The sequence below is a fragment of the Schistocerca gregaria genome, chromosome 2 (genome assembly GCF_023897955.1).
Source record: "Schistocerca gregaria isolate iqSchGreg1 chromosome 2, iqSchGreg1.2, whole genome shotgun sequence".
NCBI classification, from domain to species: Eukaryota; Metazoa; Arthropoda; class Insecta; order Orthoptera; family Acrididae; genus Schistocerca; species Schistocerca gregaria.
This window is the reverse complement of record NC_064921.1, coordinates 90095757-90115291: the sequence shown is the minus strand read 5'-3', so window position 1 is coordinate 90115291 and position 19535 is coordinate 90095757. Positions and strand designations below refer to the sequence as shown.

General features: G+C 45.4%; 1 protein-coding gene across 1 annotated transcript in view; it reads right to left on the bottom strand.

The window, feature by feature from the left end:
• LOC126336393 (uncharacterized) overlaps nucleotides 1-19535 on the bottom strand; it is a 262692-nt gene that overhangs the window by 37606 nt on the left and 205551 nt on the right. Inside the window, exon 7 of the mRNA XM_050000069.1 lies at nucleotides 17496-17695. Within this exon, the coding sequence (XP_049856026.1) occupies nucleotides 17496-17695 (200 nt within the window). The remainder of the gene's footprint in view (nucleotides 1-17495; nucleotides 17696-19535) is intronic.

Genomic DNA, 19535 nt, shown 5'->3' with positions numbered 1-19535 from the left:
TGTTGAAAATTGTAACTACTGTAATTTCGAAAGTTTGTCCCCCTGAAAATGTACTGTTGTCCCAAGCGTATTGCAACAAACGGTGTATTTCTATCGCTGCTCGTTTAGTTTTTATTGCCGTTTCAAATATACCGGTCATTTTTGAAACACCCTGTACATGTTCCAAATGTCTGACGACACGCCATACATTGTCTATCCCTGAAAAAAGGACTGTAGCATGACCTGGTATTTTTCCCGATAGCTATTTTTCGTTGAGCAGTTGATGCATCTCTTTTCCACAATGGAAGGCCCATACTCCACGCGTGATTTGGATAGTTCGCGGGTGTTTTGTGTTAGAAGTGAACATCATCCCCGCCATGCTACACTCCCGTAGAGGAAGGTGGGCTGTGCGGTAGCCCTGTATAATCGTAATTTCGTCTTCCAGCTAAGATCTTTGCTGAGGAATTAGGCATTAATGCCCTATCAATCTTCAGCGTCATCGTTTTCTTCTCTTTCCCGTGAGTTGTGAAAATCAGGCTTTCATTCATACACACACTCAGTTACTTTGATGTTGTTGAACAAGGGATCCGTTCATCGTAGATAGTTTGTTCCGTACCCAGTAGCGGTCACTTCTTGGCAAATAGCACTACTGATAGCAATTTTATTCTGTTGCGCCCAGGTTTTGAGGAGATCTAGTTGTGTCTGCATGCGGAAATCATCAGTGGAATACCGTGGCCAGTTATTAAAACGCGGTATCGTCAGCATGCAAACTTGTCGATATGCCTCGTTATAATGGCAAATCGTTTATATAAATTTGAAAACCTAGGGAAAGAAGATGGAGCCCTGAGGGATTGCAGCAGTGGGATGTTTTATAGCAAATTGTTTGCCCTGTATCTGGACGAGCAGTTGCTTGTCATGCAAGTAGTTATCCAGAAGTTTAATGTAAAGAGTCCTCTATTGCAGTATTCAGCAGCAGCTTCTCTAAGAATTTATGACGCCAGCTTAATCATAATTCTTTTCTAAAAGCTCCACTCGTCGAATTAAAAGTTGTTGAAGTTCGTCCATACAGATTACATTATCCGGAGTAATTGAAGCTCCCCAGACAAATACGCCTGAAAACCAAATTGTTCCGATCAGATAAAGATATGCTGTTCCAGTCTATCCGTTATGCTGTTAAAGAGGGCACGTTCCAATATCTTCGCCAGCGTCGGCAGTAACGGTCGGTAATAATATTATCGGTTAATGAAAGGCCTTTCCGAGATTTCGGAACAGGAGCGACTTTCGCTAATTTCCATGCCTCAGGGACTTAGATGAGTGAAAGACAACTATTAATGATTCTAGTCATTTATATGACAGGTTTACAGGGCAAGTATTTCGGTTATATAAGCCCCAACAAAATCTTGTCCAGGTGAGTTGTTCTTCCTCTCAATGATGACCTTTTTTATTTCTTGTGGTGTCCTGAGCAATGGTCGATCCTAGACTGGTCTGCGTCAAAGTCGACTACTACACTTATGTGCGCTCTGGTGCGCGGTTTGCGGGTTTAAATCACCTCGGGCTATGACCATGGGGTGCATTTGACCTGCGGTCGTCGCATGGTGGCGCTGGCAGCAGTCCACATACGCAGAGGTGTATTGGTGCATGTCAGAGTACGGTGCAGCGAGTAAGTGTGCAGACTTTTTCAGGCGTGCTAATAGTGACTGTGTGTTGAAAATGATGACGTTATGAGGGGTAGAATACTAGGGCGACTGGAGGCTGGTCAAACACGGCAGGACCTCCGTGTGCCACAAAGTGTGATCTCAAGATTATGGCAACGATTCCAGCAGACGGTAAACGTGTCCAGGTGCTACAGTACGGGACGTCTACAGTGTACAACACCACAAGAAGACCGATATCTCCACATCAGTGTCCGAAGACGGCCGCAGAGTACTGCAGGTAGCCTTGCTTGGGTCCTTACCGCAGCCACCGGAACTGTTGTCTCCAGACACACAGTCTACAGACGACTGAAAAGACATGGTTTATTCGCTCAGAGGCGTGCAAGGTGCATTACACTGACCCCTGATCACAGGAGAGCCCGTAAAGCCAGGTGTCAAGAACACAGTACATGGTAATTGGGACAGTGGTCCCAGGTTATGTTCACTGTCGAGTCCACGTATAGTCTGAACAGTGATTCTCGCCGGGTTTTCATCTAGCGTGAATCGATACCAAACTCTTAATGCCCTTGAAAGAGACCTGTATGGAGGTCGTGGTTTGACGGTGTGGGGTGGGATTATGATTGTTGTACGTACACCCCTGCATGTCTTTGGCAGAGGAACTACAACGGGTCAGGTGTATCGGCATGTCATTTTGCAGCAGTATGTCCGCGTTTTCCCCCTGAAAACTGCCCGCCTGGCACTGGGTCCCACCTTCCTCCTGATCGACGATAACGCACAGCCCCAACGACCTGCCATCGTGGAGGAGTACCTTGAAGCAGAAGATATCAGGCGAATGGAGTGACCTATCTGTTCTCCAGACCTAAACCCCACGTCTGGGATGCTCTCGGTCGACGTATTGCTGCACGTCATCATACCTCTACGACACTTCAGGAGCTCCGACACGCACTGGTGCAAGAATGGGAGTCTATACCCCACCAGCTGCTCGACTACCTGATACAGAGTATGCCAACCCGTTGTGAGGCCTGTGTACGTGTGCATGGTGATCATATCCTGTATTGATGTCGGGGTACATGCGCAGGAGACAGTGGCGTTTTGTAGCACATGTGTTTCGGGGCGGTTTTTACAAGTTATCACCAATACTGTGGACTTACAGATCTGTGTCGTGTGTGTTCCCTCTGTGCCTATGCTATTAGTGCGAGTTTTGTGTAGTGCCACGTTGTGTGGCACCACATTCTGCAATTATCCTTAATTTATGAGCATGACTGTAGTTGTGCTAGCTGTTCTTCTTCCTGCCGTATCTGCTGGTTATGACTGGCCGGAGGCTGTGGAGTCTGCATCTGCTGGTCGTAAACAGTAGCGTAGCGCTCATCCTGGGGTCGTAGATGGTCTCGTCTGTTCCTTGTGTCGCTCACTTGGGGGAGGGGGGGGGGGGAGAGGGGTTGGGTGTCGCAGGCATCGGACGAGTTGCCACTCCTCTTTCGTAACGAGCACAAACTGGGCTAATTGGGGACGCATCCGCAGAGTGGCCTATATCCGCGTTATCGGCAACGGCAGAACCTCTGCCTCACCACTGCGAACGACATTCCCTGTAGCTAGGATACTAAATCCATGACCCCTTAAACAGGGCCAATAACTGCCAGGTTCATGCCGATGCCAGAAAGGGAGGTAGGAGGCGTAGTGAAACTTCTCACCAAGGGATGCACCATCACTTCAGGAATAGCCAGCGCCGATGGCCGGGCACGGTTCTGCAGAGGTGGCAAGATGGCAGTATGTCGAAGGCTGATGGCTGAGATGGTACGGCTGCGTCTAGGAGGGCCTGTGTTGTGGGAACGGTTCCACGTCCACGGGCTCCCATTAGGACGTTGTGGGGTTGTGTGGGTGGCAGGTCACTAGGTCCGAGGTGGAAGTACTGGGGCAGGTGTTTGTGAATGCAGTCACGGCGGGAACTGGTTTGGGTGGGGGCTCGTGAGCTTGTGACTGGCCACGTCGCAAAACAGTTGACGTCACTTGGGTGCAATCCAGACTCTGGCCGAACGTGTCTTCCCAGATGAAGGCATTCCGTGTACAGGCAGACATGTATTTAGAAAGGGAACAATGCATGAGGTACAGGAGGTCTAGCAGGGTTCGAGGTCTACACACTTCCAATATTTCAACCACACTGGTGCAATCGACGGTGATGGACCTATACGTGGCAAGGTAACTGTTTAGGGCTTCCTCGTTCGACGTCGTCAGCAATGCCGTGCGCATTTGTGTTTTCAGCATCCTGTCCATTCACGCCTTCTTTTGCGTTGGAGCCCAATTGGAAGGGGGCAGTTGTCTGATGTTTACTGTCATTATGGCGAGAGAAGGCCTTGAGTTTCCATTTTAGTCATCGTAGGGAAGCACGGAGTGTATTGTTGGTGATAGATGACGGCGTACCTGTCACAAAAGAGAAGTCTGAAAGACTCTCCGCCACAAATAACCACGTAACTTCCTTAAATGGCCTGGCAAAATCGACGTGCACTTTTATCCATGGGTGGTCTTTGCGTGGTCATCTAGACAAACGCTGTGATCGAATTGCCTAGATCAGCGACCAGGTATGCAAAGACCAACTGCAGTGTCGATAGTGGGATAATATACTGGGTGGTTATAATTAAACTTTCGCTACTTGAGAGGGCCCCCACGAAAAACGGCTGATAGTAAGACGGTGAAACTTTGTCGAAACATTTCCAAGGACATGCGAAACAGAAATAACGAATAAACCATTAAAAAACTCATTTTATTATCATATAAGAGGGTAACATTTGTTAATTGCGTACCCTGTTTACGTTCCAGGTTGCAAACGTTGCTCAATGTGACGATCATCTGCATCCATGACAGCCTGGAACCGAACTACAGCCGGCCAAAGTGGCCGAGCGGTTCTAAGCGCTACAGTCCTGAACCGCGCGACCGCTACGGTCGCAGGTTCGAATCCTGTCTCGGGCATGGATGTGTGTGATGTCCTTAGGTTAGTTAAGTTTAAATAGTTCTAAGTTCTAGGGGACTGATGACCTCAGAAGCTAAGTCCCATAGTGCTCAGAGCCATTTGAACCATTTGAACGGAACTAGAGATACAATTGCATGACTGTTTGTAGCACTTCTCGGACGATGGGTCATGAAATGTCCAGCGGTCCCGACACATGTCGTCCACTGCATCAAGATCGCACGTTGCATCCAGCATTCTTAGCAATGGCAGCAGTAACTTCAACAGTTTGTGGCGCCGTTCGCCATTGGCCTGTGCCAGGAGCAATTCCAAAATCGCCATTTAATTCGAACTTCTGATTTCTGAATCATGTTCTTCAACCTCAGTACAGAAAAAGGGCCACTACGTGTTTCTTTAAAGTGTCGGTACTCTCGAAGAGCAGCAGGACTGTTGCTATTGTTTTGATAAAAGAGCTTTATGAGGAAAGCCTTGCTCACGTTGTCCAGATTCGTGTCGACTGTCTGCATCTGTTGTGCACACTACGTCGCCGTACCAGTTCGTAACCGTAGTTGCTGAAGGATGCGAGGCCAGAGTAAGGCAGAATGACGACCCGGCATGCAGAATCGTCTGGCTACTGTTAAGACGCCGCGTGTTGCATTGCTATTGTGAGATATGACAAAAGAGTTACGAAATGTCAAGTTCTGTTATTTGCTCTAGGGAGCCCAACTGCAGCGCTTAAAAAAAAATGGCTCTGAGCACTACGGGACTTAACTTCTGAGTTCATCAGTCTCCTAGAACTTAGAACTACTTAAACCTAACTAACCTAAGGACATCACACACATCCATGCCCGAGGCAGGATTCGAACCTGCGACCGTAGCGGTCACGCGGTTCCAGACTGTAGCGCCTAGAACCGCTCGGCCACCCCTACCGGCCTCGCTTAAAAACTTAGCGCGGCAGTGCACCGCGGGTCAATAATGTGGCGACCTCATGCGCTGTCAGTAGGATCTCGTCCGGGGTTTGTTGCTGGCGCTGGTCGAGCGTGAAACCGTTCCTGGCCATCGAATTCAACGTCAGGGTCAGTGGGAAGGCACGACAGGGTGTCTGCATTAGCATACTGTGCGGTGGAGCGGAAGTGGATTTCGCAAGTGTAAACTCTCAGAAACAACGCTCTCCTAAGCAGGCAGTGTCCTGCCTTTTCCAGGAGATTCTTAATTTTCTGCCTTCCTAAGACAAATGAAATGAAACATGGGTGAGGGGCTCCCGGCGGGTACACCTGATCGCGTGGTGCAAATCTTGTGAGGTGACGCCACTTCGGCGACTTGCGCGTCGATGAGGATGAAATGCTGATGATGTAGACGACACAAACACCCAGGCCCTGAGCGGAGAAAATCTCCAACTCAGCCGGGAATCGAACCGGGGCCCCGCGGCATGAGAAGCCGGCGCGATGTCCACTCAGCTACTGTGGCGGACTCAAATACAGATGAAAGTTCTTCACGTTGTAAGCTACTGCTAAAGCCTTATTTTCAAAATCGAAGTAGTTTCATTGCACTGTCGTTAACGTTTTAGAGCAGTAGGCAGTTCATGTTTTGCATCGTACGACATTCTATGGACAGAACTATCCCAATCCTGTAGCATTATCTACACGTTGCAGACGTAAACAGCAAACTTGGCGTATAAATGGACCGACTCAGTTAATCAGTCCTTGTAGTCAATAATAATCAGGGAGTAGTTTCATTGCACTGTCGTTAACGTTTTAGAGCAGTAGGCAGTTCATCTTTTGCATCGTCCGACATTCTATGGACAGTACGTGAAGTGCACTCCACATTAAAAAAATGCAACATGATTATCATAATTGTTGGATGTGAGGTCCACCAGTATATGCAAAACACCGTTTTTCTCAGTACCCAAATATGTTTCGGCACCACTGTGCCATCATCAGTGGGTTTTCGTTTTGATTTACTCTGCAATGTGATCATTTTTGTTAAATGATTATAAAATTATGTGCATTTTTAGTTCAAAGAACATATCTTTCTTTTTTGTAAATACCTTTACATTTGGTGTGCATGAATTTTCTGGATCACTTGTGTGTTAATTACTACAGGTAGCTTGTCATCATCTGCAACCAAACGATGTTGATGAGATTCTTTTTTTTTCGCGATGTTTACATTCTAGAAGAGAGGTTAACTCTGTGGTTTCACCGCCAGACACCACACTTGCTAGGTGGTAGCCTTTAAATCGGCCGCGGTCCGTTAGCATACGTCGGACCCGTGTGTCGCCACTATCAGTGATTGCAGACCGAGCGGTAGGTCTAGTCTAGAGAGACTTCCTAGCCCTCGCCCCAGTTGTACAACCGACTTTGCTAGCGATGGTTCACTGACAAAATATGCTCTGATTTGCCGAGACGATAGTTTAGCATAGCCTTCAGCTACGTCATTTGCTACGACCTAGCAAGGCGCCATATTCAGTTACTATTGATATTGTGAATCATGTACCGTCAAGAGCGACGTTCATCATTAATGTATTAAAGTTACGTATTCCACCAGCTACGTCCGTTTTTCTAAATTCTAATTTCCTTGTCCTGTTCCAGACCTCACGCCAGCCTGAGTGAGCTAAAACACGTGCCTTTCGGCCTCCTCTATTAACACGGTGTTGGCTCTCGTGTCAACCACAACAAAGTCCCAGCAAACAAATGAAAAAAATTCTCATCAACATCGTTTGGTTTGCAGATGACAAGCTACCTGTAGTAATTAATACACAAGTGATCCAGAAAATTCATGCACACCAAATGTAAACGTATTTACAAAAAGAAACGATCTGTTGTTTGAACTAAAAATGCACATAATTTTAAATAATTTGGCAAAAATGATCACACTGCAGAATAAATAAAAACGAAAACCCACTGATTATGGCACAGTGGTGCCGAAACATGTTTGGATACTGAGAAAAACGGTGTTTTGCGTAAGTGGCGGATCTCACATCCAACAATTTTAACTGCAAACACGGCCAATACAAGGAGGTGCAAATCAAAATGATGGACATGATTATCATAGTTTACGAAGATTGATTAATTGCACTTAACTGCTTTCTATGCAGTGTTATTCAAAAAGATGGACTCAGTTTAACTGATTTATATTTCATAAAGTTTAAATTGTACATGAGGAATCTACATACCAACGAAAGAAGGAATTACATAGATTTTTTAAACACAGGTTATACATATTCAATGTGTCACCCTCCCCCCACTTCCTGCACGTCAAACTCACAAGTGAAGAAGCATGTCTTGTGCTACGGAGCTCGCCAGAGCAGTAATTCGGCTCCACATGTCGGCCATAATTGTAGGTAGAGGTGGGACGTGAACAATCTCCTTAACATAGCCGTATAAGAAAGAGTCACAGGAGGTGAGATCAGGAGATTTCGGTGGCCAGAAGTGAAGGGGTTGGCCTTGATTTCCCTTGCGACCCACCCATCACCGAGGAAGGGATTGATTTAAAAATCCTCGGACGTGAGCGCACCAGTAGGGCTGAGCTCCGTCCTGTTAGAAAATGAAATCTTGTGAATCTTCAGTAAGATGAGGCATAAGCCATTGTTCCAGAATGTCCGAGTATGTTATTTCACTTATAGTGCAAAAAAGAATGATCCATAAATTTTTGTTCGTGATAAGGCACAGAACACATTTAGCGTCACCTAGTCTGTCTCAAGCTGCAACGTTGTATGGGGATTTTGCAGACACAATATGCCCCTTTCTGTAGCAGCATAGCCGTTTTCCTCGCCCTGGCGGCCGCAACTATCACCGCCCTAACCACCGTTTGCGCAACTAGTATGTCAACAAAACAAAACTTTGGATCTTCCTCTTTCCTTCGGTATATAGACTGTTGAAACGTCCCCTTGGAAAAATTATACAAGACTGTGCTTAAACTGACTCAAAATATCTTTAGCGCAACGCAATCTGACTTCCAAAAATCCCTACGAAAGAATGGCCCTGACTAGCGTTAACCTATACGTTTCACAAATCACTTACCTCACAAAAATCTTCGTTACTCAAGCTACTGCAATACAGCGAGCGCCACTACTGCCAGCTAAATAAAAGATTCAAACTACTGAAGGCACTAACTACTGATAGGCATAGTTAGCAAATGAAAGATTTTAATGAAGAACAAACAATGTATTTTCCTCACTAGTCATAATATATATAGCAGTTCATGACACCAATTCTTACAAATTTCAAAAGTCCGCCATCTCTCTCCCCACGTCCACCACTGCTGGCGGCTCACCTCCAACTGCGCAACGCTACGCGCTGTTAGCATCCAGCTGCCGCTGCCCAACACTACAATGGCAGACAACAATGCAAACGAGCCACAGACTGCACACAGCACAGCCAGTGATTTTTATACAGAGCGCTATGTGGCGGCGGCGTTACCAATAAAAAAAACCTAAACAGCCTACTTATACTGTTCATGTCTCATTTATATGCCGAGAAATGCAAATCAATTAAACTGCGTCCGTCTTTATGAATAACCCTGTATTAACTCTGCCCCCAGTGGCTGAATGGTCAGCGTGACGGACTGTCAATCCTTTGGGCCCGGGTTCGATTCCCGGCTGGGTCGGGGAATTTTCTCCGCCCAGGGACTGGGTGTTGTGTTGTCCTCATCATCCTCCTATCATCCTCATCGACTGCAGGTCGCCGAAGTTGCGTCACAATGAAAGACCGGCACCCGGCGAACGGTCTGCCCGAAGGGGGGGCCCTAGCCATACGATTAAATGAATAAAAATCCTGTATTATGCTTTTTAACATTGACGTCAGTGTTACAGGAAGACTCTTTATTTTACTTGACGCTACACGAAGAATGCTGCCGTGTCATTCCTAACGAACAGAAATATTCAGGCGTAAAAGCAACTTGGGGCATATTCCAAGGGAGTAAGTACTGTTGGTTCTCACAGTTTACATGTAAATGACATAGTGGATACCATGCAGGTTCTTCTCGCAGATGATGATGTCGTACACAGGTAAGTCGCAACGCTATAAAATTGTAAAGAATTCCAGAAAGGCCAGTCGAGGATTGCCTGTGCAGGATTTAGCAGTTTATCTTCAACATAAACAAATTTAACGTATTGCGCATAAACTGACAGAAAGACACATTACGTTCGATTACAACATTTCAAACTAATCATTCTAAGCAGTCTCGTGCATAAAATACCTGGGAGTAAGCCGAGTGGGCGTTTTATAGTGGAACGTCCACATACAACTAATTGAGGGTGAGGCAGATGCCAGACTGTCAAGGAACCCGTTGAGTGTGAGGTCGCAAAAGGCCGATGATGGTTTCCACATTCGACGCCCCACATAATGTCTGCCATGCAACTACAATACTGACTGCTAATGGCAACTGGGGGAGAAAAAAAAAAGCAAAAAAGACTCTTAGCACTATGGGAGTTAACATCTGAAGTCATCAGTCCCCTAGAATTTAGAACCACTTAAACCTAACTAACCTAAGGACATCACACACATCCATGCCCGAGGCAGGATTCGAACCTGCGACCGTATCGGTCGCGCGGTCCCAGAATGAAGCGCCTAGAACCGCTCGGCCACCCCGACCGGCAGTGTTGATACAAAACAGAGCAATGACAAAGATAACCAAAGCAATCATTGCATTATAGCTAGAACATTCCGTTAGACAGGAACTCAAAGAATTTCTCAGAGTGGGAAAGAAGTGGCAGATGAATACTAACGTTTCTGCAAGATGATTCAGTGATATGTATGGTGTCGTATACGCTCGACTGCGTGAACAATGTACCTGAGATGTACAATAATGACGATACATGCTTAATAAGTGAAGGTGATACTGAAACATGTGTCGACTCATGTCGTTCATCATCCTTGTCGGACAGGGAGCCACATTTCCCGTCTCCAGTGAAATATAGTAAAGGACAATCGTTATCCATGGAGCGGGTACTAAACAGAACTAGGCACATGGAATATCATCTGCAGCGCCGTAAAAACAATTATGAAGAGATTTCGAAGAAGTCCACAGTAATACGACCGTGTAGAGTATAAGAAAAGCTACGGATATTCAAGGGAGGACAAGGCGCTCTTGTTACAAAAACTGCTGTTTGCGCGTTTCAAGGACGCTGGAATAATGTCAACGATGTCCATTTTGTGAAGCGTAATACACACAACCCATATAAAGATATGCATGATAGTGACCTATTACATTATGCACACCAAATTCCGCTACATAGATTACAGTGATTTCAAAGTAAGCAGTAGATGATTACACTTCAAACAATACTACATAACTGCAGGACGGAAGATTACAAAATTTCAAACAAAGCGTAAACCTGACGATGCACAGCAAAGTGCGGAATCGGTCCGAAAATTTGTAGATGTGATAAACTTATCCCGTCGTTCAGTAACGAATTTGTTTTCCGACCAATAGGAATTTGAAGAGTAAATGCATATGAAAAGAACAATGGAAATTCGAGACACCAAAAAAGTTTGATCAAGATCAACTAGCAACGACGCCTTAATGTATTCGTATACAAGTATGCCGACTGTTAATCTGGATGGTTGATTGCCTGGAAAATTATTTACTGTGCTGCGAGAAGTGGGAAATGCTCTACCCCCTGCGACTTTTTCTCGTGCGCCTGATCTTGCAAGGGCAGTAGAGAACATTTACGACACGGCAAAGAAGAGTGCGAAAACGATCGCAAGAGAACTATAACTATGGTATGAGCGCTGCTTATGCCCAGCAACTGGTCAACATAACTTGCTTCTGTTTGATTCCTGGTCTGAATATAAAAGTCACACCCCTTTACAGCCCACTATCCCTCCTAAAAAGTGTGTGACGTTGCAGTTCATACTACCTGGAACAACTGGACAAATTCAGCCTCTGGATGTTTGTTTTTCTTCCTTGCTTATGAAACATATCAGGTACTGCTTAAAGTATAGCCAGTTTCGCCATAAGCTCCACCACAAACTGTTTCGCAATCGGTTGCCTGCCATTACACTTCACCAGTTATCGTCACCTCGTTATACCAACACGATTGTATACGCATTCTTTAAGAGCGGATACCTAGCTACTAGCTGAATGTCCTGTACGGTTTGTAACTACCAAGGAGGTTAGGTTAGGTTAGGTTAGGACTTCGATCTTGATGGTGTGAATCTTTGTAATCCACGAGACACAGAAGGCCGTAGACAAGGGTTCCCAGGTAGATGCCGTGTTTCTTGACTTCCGCAAGGCGTTTGATACAGCTCCCCACAGTCGTTTAACGAACAAAGTAAGAGCATATGGACTATCAGACCAATTGTGTGATTGGATTGAAGAGTTCCTAGGTAACAGAACGCACCATGTCATTCTCAATGGAGAGAATCTTCCGAAGTAAGAGTGATTTCAGATGTGCCGCAGGGGAGTGTCGTAGGACCGTCGCTGTTCACAATATATATAAATGACCTCGTGGATAACATCGGAAGTTCACTGAGGCTTTTTGCGGATGATGCTGTAGTATATCGTGAGGTTGTGACAATGGAAAATTGTACTGAAATGCTGAGGACCTGCAACGAATTGACGCATGGTGCAGGGAATGGCAATTGAATCATCTCAATATAGACAAGTGTAATGTGCTGCGAATACATAAAAGAAAGATCCTTTATCATGTAGCTACAATATAGCAGGTCAGCAACTGGAAGCAGTTAATTCCATAAATTATCTGGGAGTAGGCATTACGAGTGATTTAAAATGAAATGACCATATAAAATTAATCGTCGGTAAAACAGATGCCAGACTGCGATTCATTGGAAGAATGCTAAGGAAATGCAGTCCGAAAACAAACGAAGTACGTTACAGTACACTTGTTCGCCCACTGCTTGAATACTGCTCACCGATTTGGGATCCGTACCAGATAGCGTTGATAGAAAGAAGATCCAACGGAGAACAGCGTGCTTCGTTACAGGATCATTTAGTAATCGCGAATGCGTCATGGAGACGATAGATGGATTCTAGTGGAAGACTCTGCAAGAGAGATGCTCTGTAGCTCGGTACGAGCTTTTGTTGCAGTTACGAGAACATACCTTCGCCGAGGAGTCAAGCAGTATATTGCTCCCTCCTACGTATATCTCGCGAAGAGACAATGAGGGTAAAATCAAAGAGATTAGAGCCCACACAGAGGCATACCGACAATCTTTCTTTCCACGAACAGTACGCGACTGGAATAGAAGTGAGAACCGATAGAGGTACTCAAGGTACCTTCCGCCACACACCGTCAGGTGGCTTGCGATATATGGATGTAGATGTAGATTTAGAATCACTGTGTCGCGTCATTTTTCATTGGATGTTCACGGTGCAAGTTAATGGTTTGTCTTCAACATTTCTGGAACGTCGACGATGTCCATTTTGTGAAGCGTAATACATACACCCCATATAAGGTTGATCTCTGCACCTCCCGGACACACTCATTTTCTGTCACACTCATGATGCACATGGCCAGCCAGTAGCAGCTAGTATTTTTCCTGTCGAAATTGTTAACACAACACTTTAAAATCAGTCTTACTAAAGACTGAACTTGCGACCCCGCTTTCAAGGGGTTACTTATGTGATTCTTTGACGTATCCGCAGGAGATGCAGTCCGTTCACGAAGGAGGCAGCTTACAAAACCCTCATTCGAGCCATGGTTGAATATTGCTTCATCAGTTTAGGATCCATACCAGATGCGACTGATTCAGGAAATAGCGACTATCCAAAGAACATCAGCGCGTTTTGTCACAGGTTCATTTAGTAAGCGAGAAATCGTCATGGATATGCTTATTCAACTCCAATGGCAGATGCCACTAAAGAGGCGTTGTGAATCACGGTTTTGTTTACTGTTGATATTCCAGAGCGTAAGTTCCTGCGAGAGTCGAGAGTTATGTTGCTTCCATGTACGTACGAAGGTCTCTTCAGAAGTTCTCCACACTGTGCTACCGTTATGGTCAGCTTGAAATTCATGTCAATTGTGAACTTGGCTTAGGTGTGGCGGTCGTATATGTGTTTGATGGTTCGCGTGGCTGTGTCATGAGTAATTCAGTTTGAAAATGGAAGCTGAAACTGAGTGAGGTTGGATTACTCGTAGTAACCAGAGTTCGTACATCAAAATCGAATCCCTACGTGGAAAGAACACAACTGAAATTTACAACGCTTTGAGAAAGATGTGTAGTGGATCTTTGTACAGTATGATGATGGTCTGCTTGTTTCAGAGAAGGTCGGGTGAGCACTGAGGGCAACCCAAGAAGCGGAAGGCCGTCAGCTGGAACGGACTACACCTCTCAGGTTACTGTTAATGACGTTTTGAGGGAGGATCGACGAAAAACATGTGAGGAAATTGCGTATGAGACCAGAATGTCTTTCACTTCAGTCTACAGAATCTGAACTGAAAAGTTAACGATGAAAAAAGTTGCTGCCAGACGGGTTTCGCATAATTTGAGTGAAAAGCAGAAAGCAGGTCACAAAAGAATCGGAGAAGAGTTGTTTGAACGTTATCGAAGAGAAGGAGAACAGTTTGTGAAAAGGACTGTTGCACCTGGCGAAATCTGGCTACAACATTTTGAACCAAAACTAAAGTGTCAGTCGTCACAAGGGGAAGTTCCGACTACCCACACCAGGAAAAATTCGACCGTCAATATTCAAAGGTGAAACTGATGATGATTTTTTGCGTATGACATTTATGCAGTCATGGCTATAAACAGAGTGCCCCAGCTGACGTCGGTAACAGGCGCGTAGTACTAACCCCGAAAATTCGCCAAAGAAAGCCTACTTGCAGCTGGTGTCCTCATTTTGCACGACAATGCAAAACCGCGTATTGCCATACCCGTGAGAGAAACCATCGACAAATATGGATGTAAAATATTTCCCATCCATATTTTCCCACCCACCATACAATCCTGATATGACCCCAAGACACTTTTATTTGTTCCCCAAATTGAAGGAGCAAGTCTATGGAAAACGTTTCCATACAATTGATGAAGCCTCGAATGAGATGACCCAAGTAATCAGACAGCTCAACAATGAAGGCGCACTATACCGAATACAGAAGTTGGCAAAACGTTGGGAAGCTGCCATAAGCAACAATGGACATTGTATGGAAAGCTTGTGAAAGTATTTTCTTCGCTTCTGTCTTACAGCGTGTACATCTTTTCAAATGAACCTCGTATATCTCGCGAAAAGACAATGGAGGTTAAAATGAGAGAGATTAGAGTCCACTGGGAGTATTAATAAACATTCTTCCTGCGCATACTTCGTGAATGGAACAGGAAATGTGGGGGAAGTGACAGTGGTACAGAACGTACTCTCCGCCTCACACCGTAAGGTGGCTTTTGGAATATAGACGTAGATACAGATGTAGGAATAGCCTGTTGTAAATTATCAGTAATCGAATACGCTGGTCAGTACAGAATTATTCCATTATTGTTATTATTTATATGGATGCCTGAATGTCTTTTGGACATGTCCGAAAGAACAGGCAACAAGCGGAATTCACAACTGTGATACCTATTTTGTAAACTGAAGTAGGAGGGGATGTGAAAGGAAAGGGAAGAAATCAGAGATGTTCGCCGCATCGGGACGTAATGCGATATCAGCAGCGACGAACGACAGTGTGGGCCTGACTGGGATACGAATCCAGCATCTCCCGCTTACCAGGCAGTTGCTTAGCCACTGCGCCGCCCGAACACAGTGTTTACCGCAAATGGGCGGATCATCCCGGCACGCTCCCCGGCTGATCCACATTCCGACCCACCACTACGTATCTGCCGTCCTTGGCCATGCCCTCTATGCTTGCTAATTTTAAATTCTCGCTGAAGGTCGAACGTATATGAAATATGAACATCCGCAGTGAAGGTTCTGATTTCATCGTCCATTGAGACGAATCAATTATATGAATGCCGGGTATCTGTTCTTTCAGGCATATCCGAAGATTCCGGGTTTGAATCCCGATCCGGCATAAATTTGCACTCGTCGCCACCGATTCTACATCTACATCTACATCTACATCCATACTCCGCAAGCCACCTGACGGTGTGTGGCGGAGGGGCGATTCCACATAAAATCCCGATGAATCTGACATTATTAATTCTTTCCCTTTTCTTCCCCCCCCCCCCCACCTTCCACCTTCAGGTTACAAAACTGTTGTTATTATTCTAACACATATATTTTTTTAAAATTGCTGAGAGCTATGGGGCACTATATACACGAAATATAGGGTGTTTCAAAAAGAATGTGTGTATTACAGAGTATTATTTTGCCCAAACTTTCGATCACTGCGCCTCGGTTCGGCTATTGGAGAAACGAATACACAGTCTAGTTTATATTAAAAGCCGCTAGATGTCAGTCTTCTGTTTTTCTTGGTAACCGTCATATGTTTAAAATGGCTACTCTGCAACAGAAATCATTTTGTGTTCTCGAGTTTGCGAAGTCCAATCCCGTGATTACAGTGCAAAGATGTTTCCGACTGAGGTGCCAAATTGATCCTCCGAATGGTTGGAACATTCGCAGATGGTATCGACAGTTTCTATATACATGAGGTGTATGTAAAGGAAAGAGTCGTGGCCCCCTCGTTTCCTCAAAGTCTTGCACGAATTCAAACTGCTTTCCAACGTAGTCGTACAAAATCAACTTGTTGTGCCAGTCTGGAGTTACAACTCCCTACAACAACAATTTGGCGTGTTTTGAGACGTACGTTGGTTATGAAGCCGTACAAGTTACAGCTGTTACAAGTTGTGCGTCCTGATGACAAATGCAAACGTGCGGCATTTTGTAACGAGATTCTTGACGCTATTGACAATGATAACACTTTCGCATAACGCAGCGTGTTCAGTGATGAAGCGACTTTCCATGTTAGTGGTCAGGTAAATAAACACTGTTCGAATTTGGGACCTACAGAACCCACATGCAGAAGTGCTACAAACAGTCATGCAATTGTATCTCTAGTTCGGTTCAAATAGTTCAAATGGCTCTGAGCACTATGGGACTTAACTGCTGAGGCCAGCAGTCCCCTAGAACTTCGAACTACTTAAACCTAACTAACCTAAGGACAACACATACATCCATGCCCGAGGCAGGATTGGAACCTGCGACCGTCGCGGTCGCGGGGCTCCAGACTGTGGCGCCTAGAACCGCTCGGCCACTCCGGCCGGCACATGCAGTCATTGAACATTCGGCCAAAGTCAATGTATTTTGTCCGATATCCCGATCATCTGTTTACAGCCCATTCTTCTTTGATGGAAACACGGTTAACGGTCAGCAGTATCTCGCTATGTTACAAAACTGGTTGTTTCCAGGCTGCACGAAGACAACATTTTTCAACAAGACGGGGCACCGCCTCACTGGAGTCGCCAAGTGCGTGAATATCTGAATGAAACTCTACCGAACTGTTGGATTGGTCGTCAACGAGCATGTCTCAGCTGGGTTCCACAGTCACCGGATTTGATACCCTCTGACGTCTTCCTGTGGGGTTTCTTTAAAGACAACCTTTATGTACCACCAATCTCACAGAATCTGGTAGAGTTGAAGAACCAGATCCGTACTGCCATAACGACAGTGACGAAGAACATGCTTGCTCGAGTATGGGAGGAATTTGAGTATCGATGTGATATTGTTCGCGTCGATGATGGAGGACATATTGAACATCTGTAATCTAAACTTCAGAGGTTCGTAAATATGTGTGTAAAGTTTCATATTCGTATGCCTTGAAGTTTAATAAATATATGCATTCGAAATTAGTATATTCTTTTTTAAACACCCTGTATATTGGAAGGGCTATGAAGATACGCAAAACGATGAACGTTGACCATCGATGGTTAGAGGCACTTTAACTCTCACCAATGAAATGCGCCTGTGAAATTGTTTAATGTATACAATTTGAGTGTGTGGTTTTAATCTGTGTGCCATGTTATACTCACATCCCTCTTCCTGGAAACCATGAAGCGCTTGTCCTTGGAGTAGCCATTCCAGCGACTGTCGCGCTTGTCCGGCTGTACTTGGTAGGCGGTGAACGGGTTCAGCACCTGGTACGAGTAATCCGGGATGTAGAGTGCGCGTCTGTCCACGGCGTAGTGCGGCCCCAGCGCCGATGAGTAGACCGGGCCTTCCAGCCACTCACCTGCCCCAGCAAAAAATAACACAACGAGATTTAGTCTCACGTACCCTTAAACAAACACAACAGGATTACATTAAGAATGCTGTCGTCTCCTCCATAAATTTCTTTTTCGTCAGTCTTCTCACTGATCCGAGTCATCCCGCCACAACTTCATCCAATCTCTTCTGAGTACCACCTCCATCACGCGTGCTAAGTTGCTTGTTATACTCGATGGGAAAATTAAACTCTCCCAGAAAATATTTCATGCACCTTAATATAGGCAACCCAACTCACATCACCCATCCTGGGTGCAGATTCTTTAAGCTGGTTGCCTGTATTAAGGCGCATCAAATATTTTTCTGCCCACTGCGTATATGTGAGGCGTTCAATAAGAAATGCAACACGTTTTTTTTCTGAATGCAGGTTCGTTTTCTTCAGGATTGCAATGCATCATATTATTTCCCACTCTTTTGGCTATAAAACTCTATTTTTCAACATAATCTACATTCCACGCGACGGCCCTACGCCAACTTACTGGGAGGGCCTCTATCCCCGCATGTTACCACTCCATTGGTCGACGTAGGAGCCAACGTCTCACGGCACCAATAACCCATCAATCACGTACTGCTTCCCGCGGAGTGCATCTTTCTTTGGGCCAAATAGATATAAGTCGGGAAGGTGCGGCATCCGGGCTGTAGGGTGGACGAGGAAGAAGAGTTCAACAAAGTTCTGTGAGCTGCTCTCGCGAGCAAAGATTTCGCGTGAGGCATTGCGTTGTCATGGAGAAGGAGAAGTTCGTTTGCATTTTTGTGCGACGGAAACAATGAAGTCGTTTCTTTAGTTCTTGAGGCTAGCACAATACACTACAGAGTTTATCGTTGCATCATGAGAGAGGACATCAAACGGAATAGCCCCTTCGAGTTCCAGAAAACCACCACCATGACATTACCAGCTGAGGGTGCGACTTTGAACTTTTTTCTTCAGAGAAGAGGTGGGGTGCCACCACACCATGGATTGCCGTTTTCCAGTCCGGAGTGATGAACCCATGTTTCATCATCTGTGGCGATGTTGGACAAAAAATTGTCACCATCAGCTTCATAACGCGCAAGAAATTCCACACAGATGTTCCTTACTTGCTCTTTATGGTCTTCTGTTACGTGCCGAAGAACCGAGCGGGCACCTTTGACTATTCGAACCGGTAGACGAGTGTAACAGCACTACCGACAGAGACGTCCAGTTGAGCAGCAAGGTGTTCGATTGTGAACCGTCGATCACCTCGAACGACAGTTTCTGCATTGCTGGAGTCACAGCTGTATGCGGTCAGCCAGCACACAGGAGATTGAATAGATATGCGCGACCTCTTCGCGATGATGACAGATGCCTCGCCCTACGATTCACCGTGCTTCTGTTCACTGCCAAGCCTTCGTAGACATTCTGCAAGCGATGCTCTAGTTTCCCGCGAAAAGAAACTCAATGACAGCTCTCTACTTGGGACGCACCTCCACTACAGACATATTTTTGAAGTCTACGTAAGCGCCGCCACCTCTCGGAACATCATGAAGCTATAGGTGCTGAAGGAGGAATATGTCACAATGTCCCGCAACAAGTTCCGAATTTTTTAAATTAAAATTGCCTGACAGAAAAGGGGTTGCACTACTTATTGAACGCTCCTCACATATTCTACTCTGCATTCTTCTCTATCAAATTTTGCCTTTTGTATCCCTCTAGGTTCACGGCAGTCATTCCATGGACGTCTTAACATATTCTATCATCCTATACTTCCTTCTAGTTAGTGTTTTCGGCATATTTCATCCCTTACCTTTCTTCTGTGGAGAACCTCCGCATTTCGTATATATACACTTTA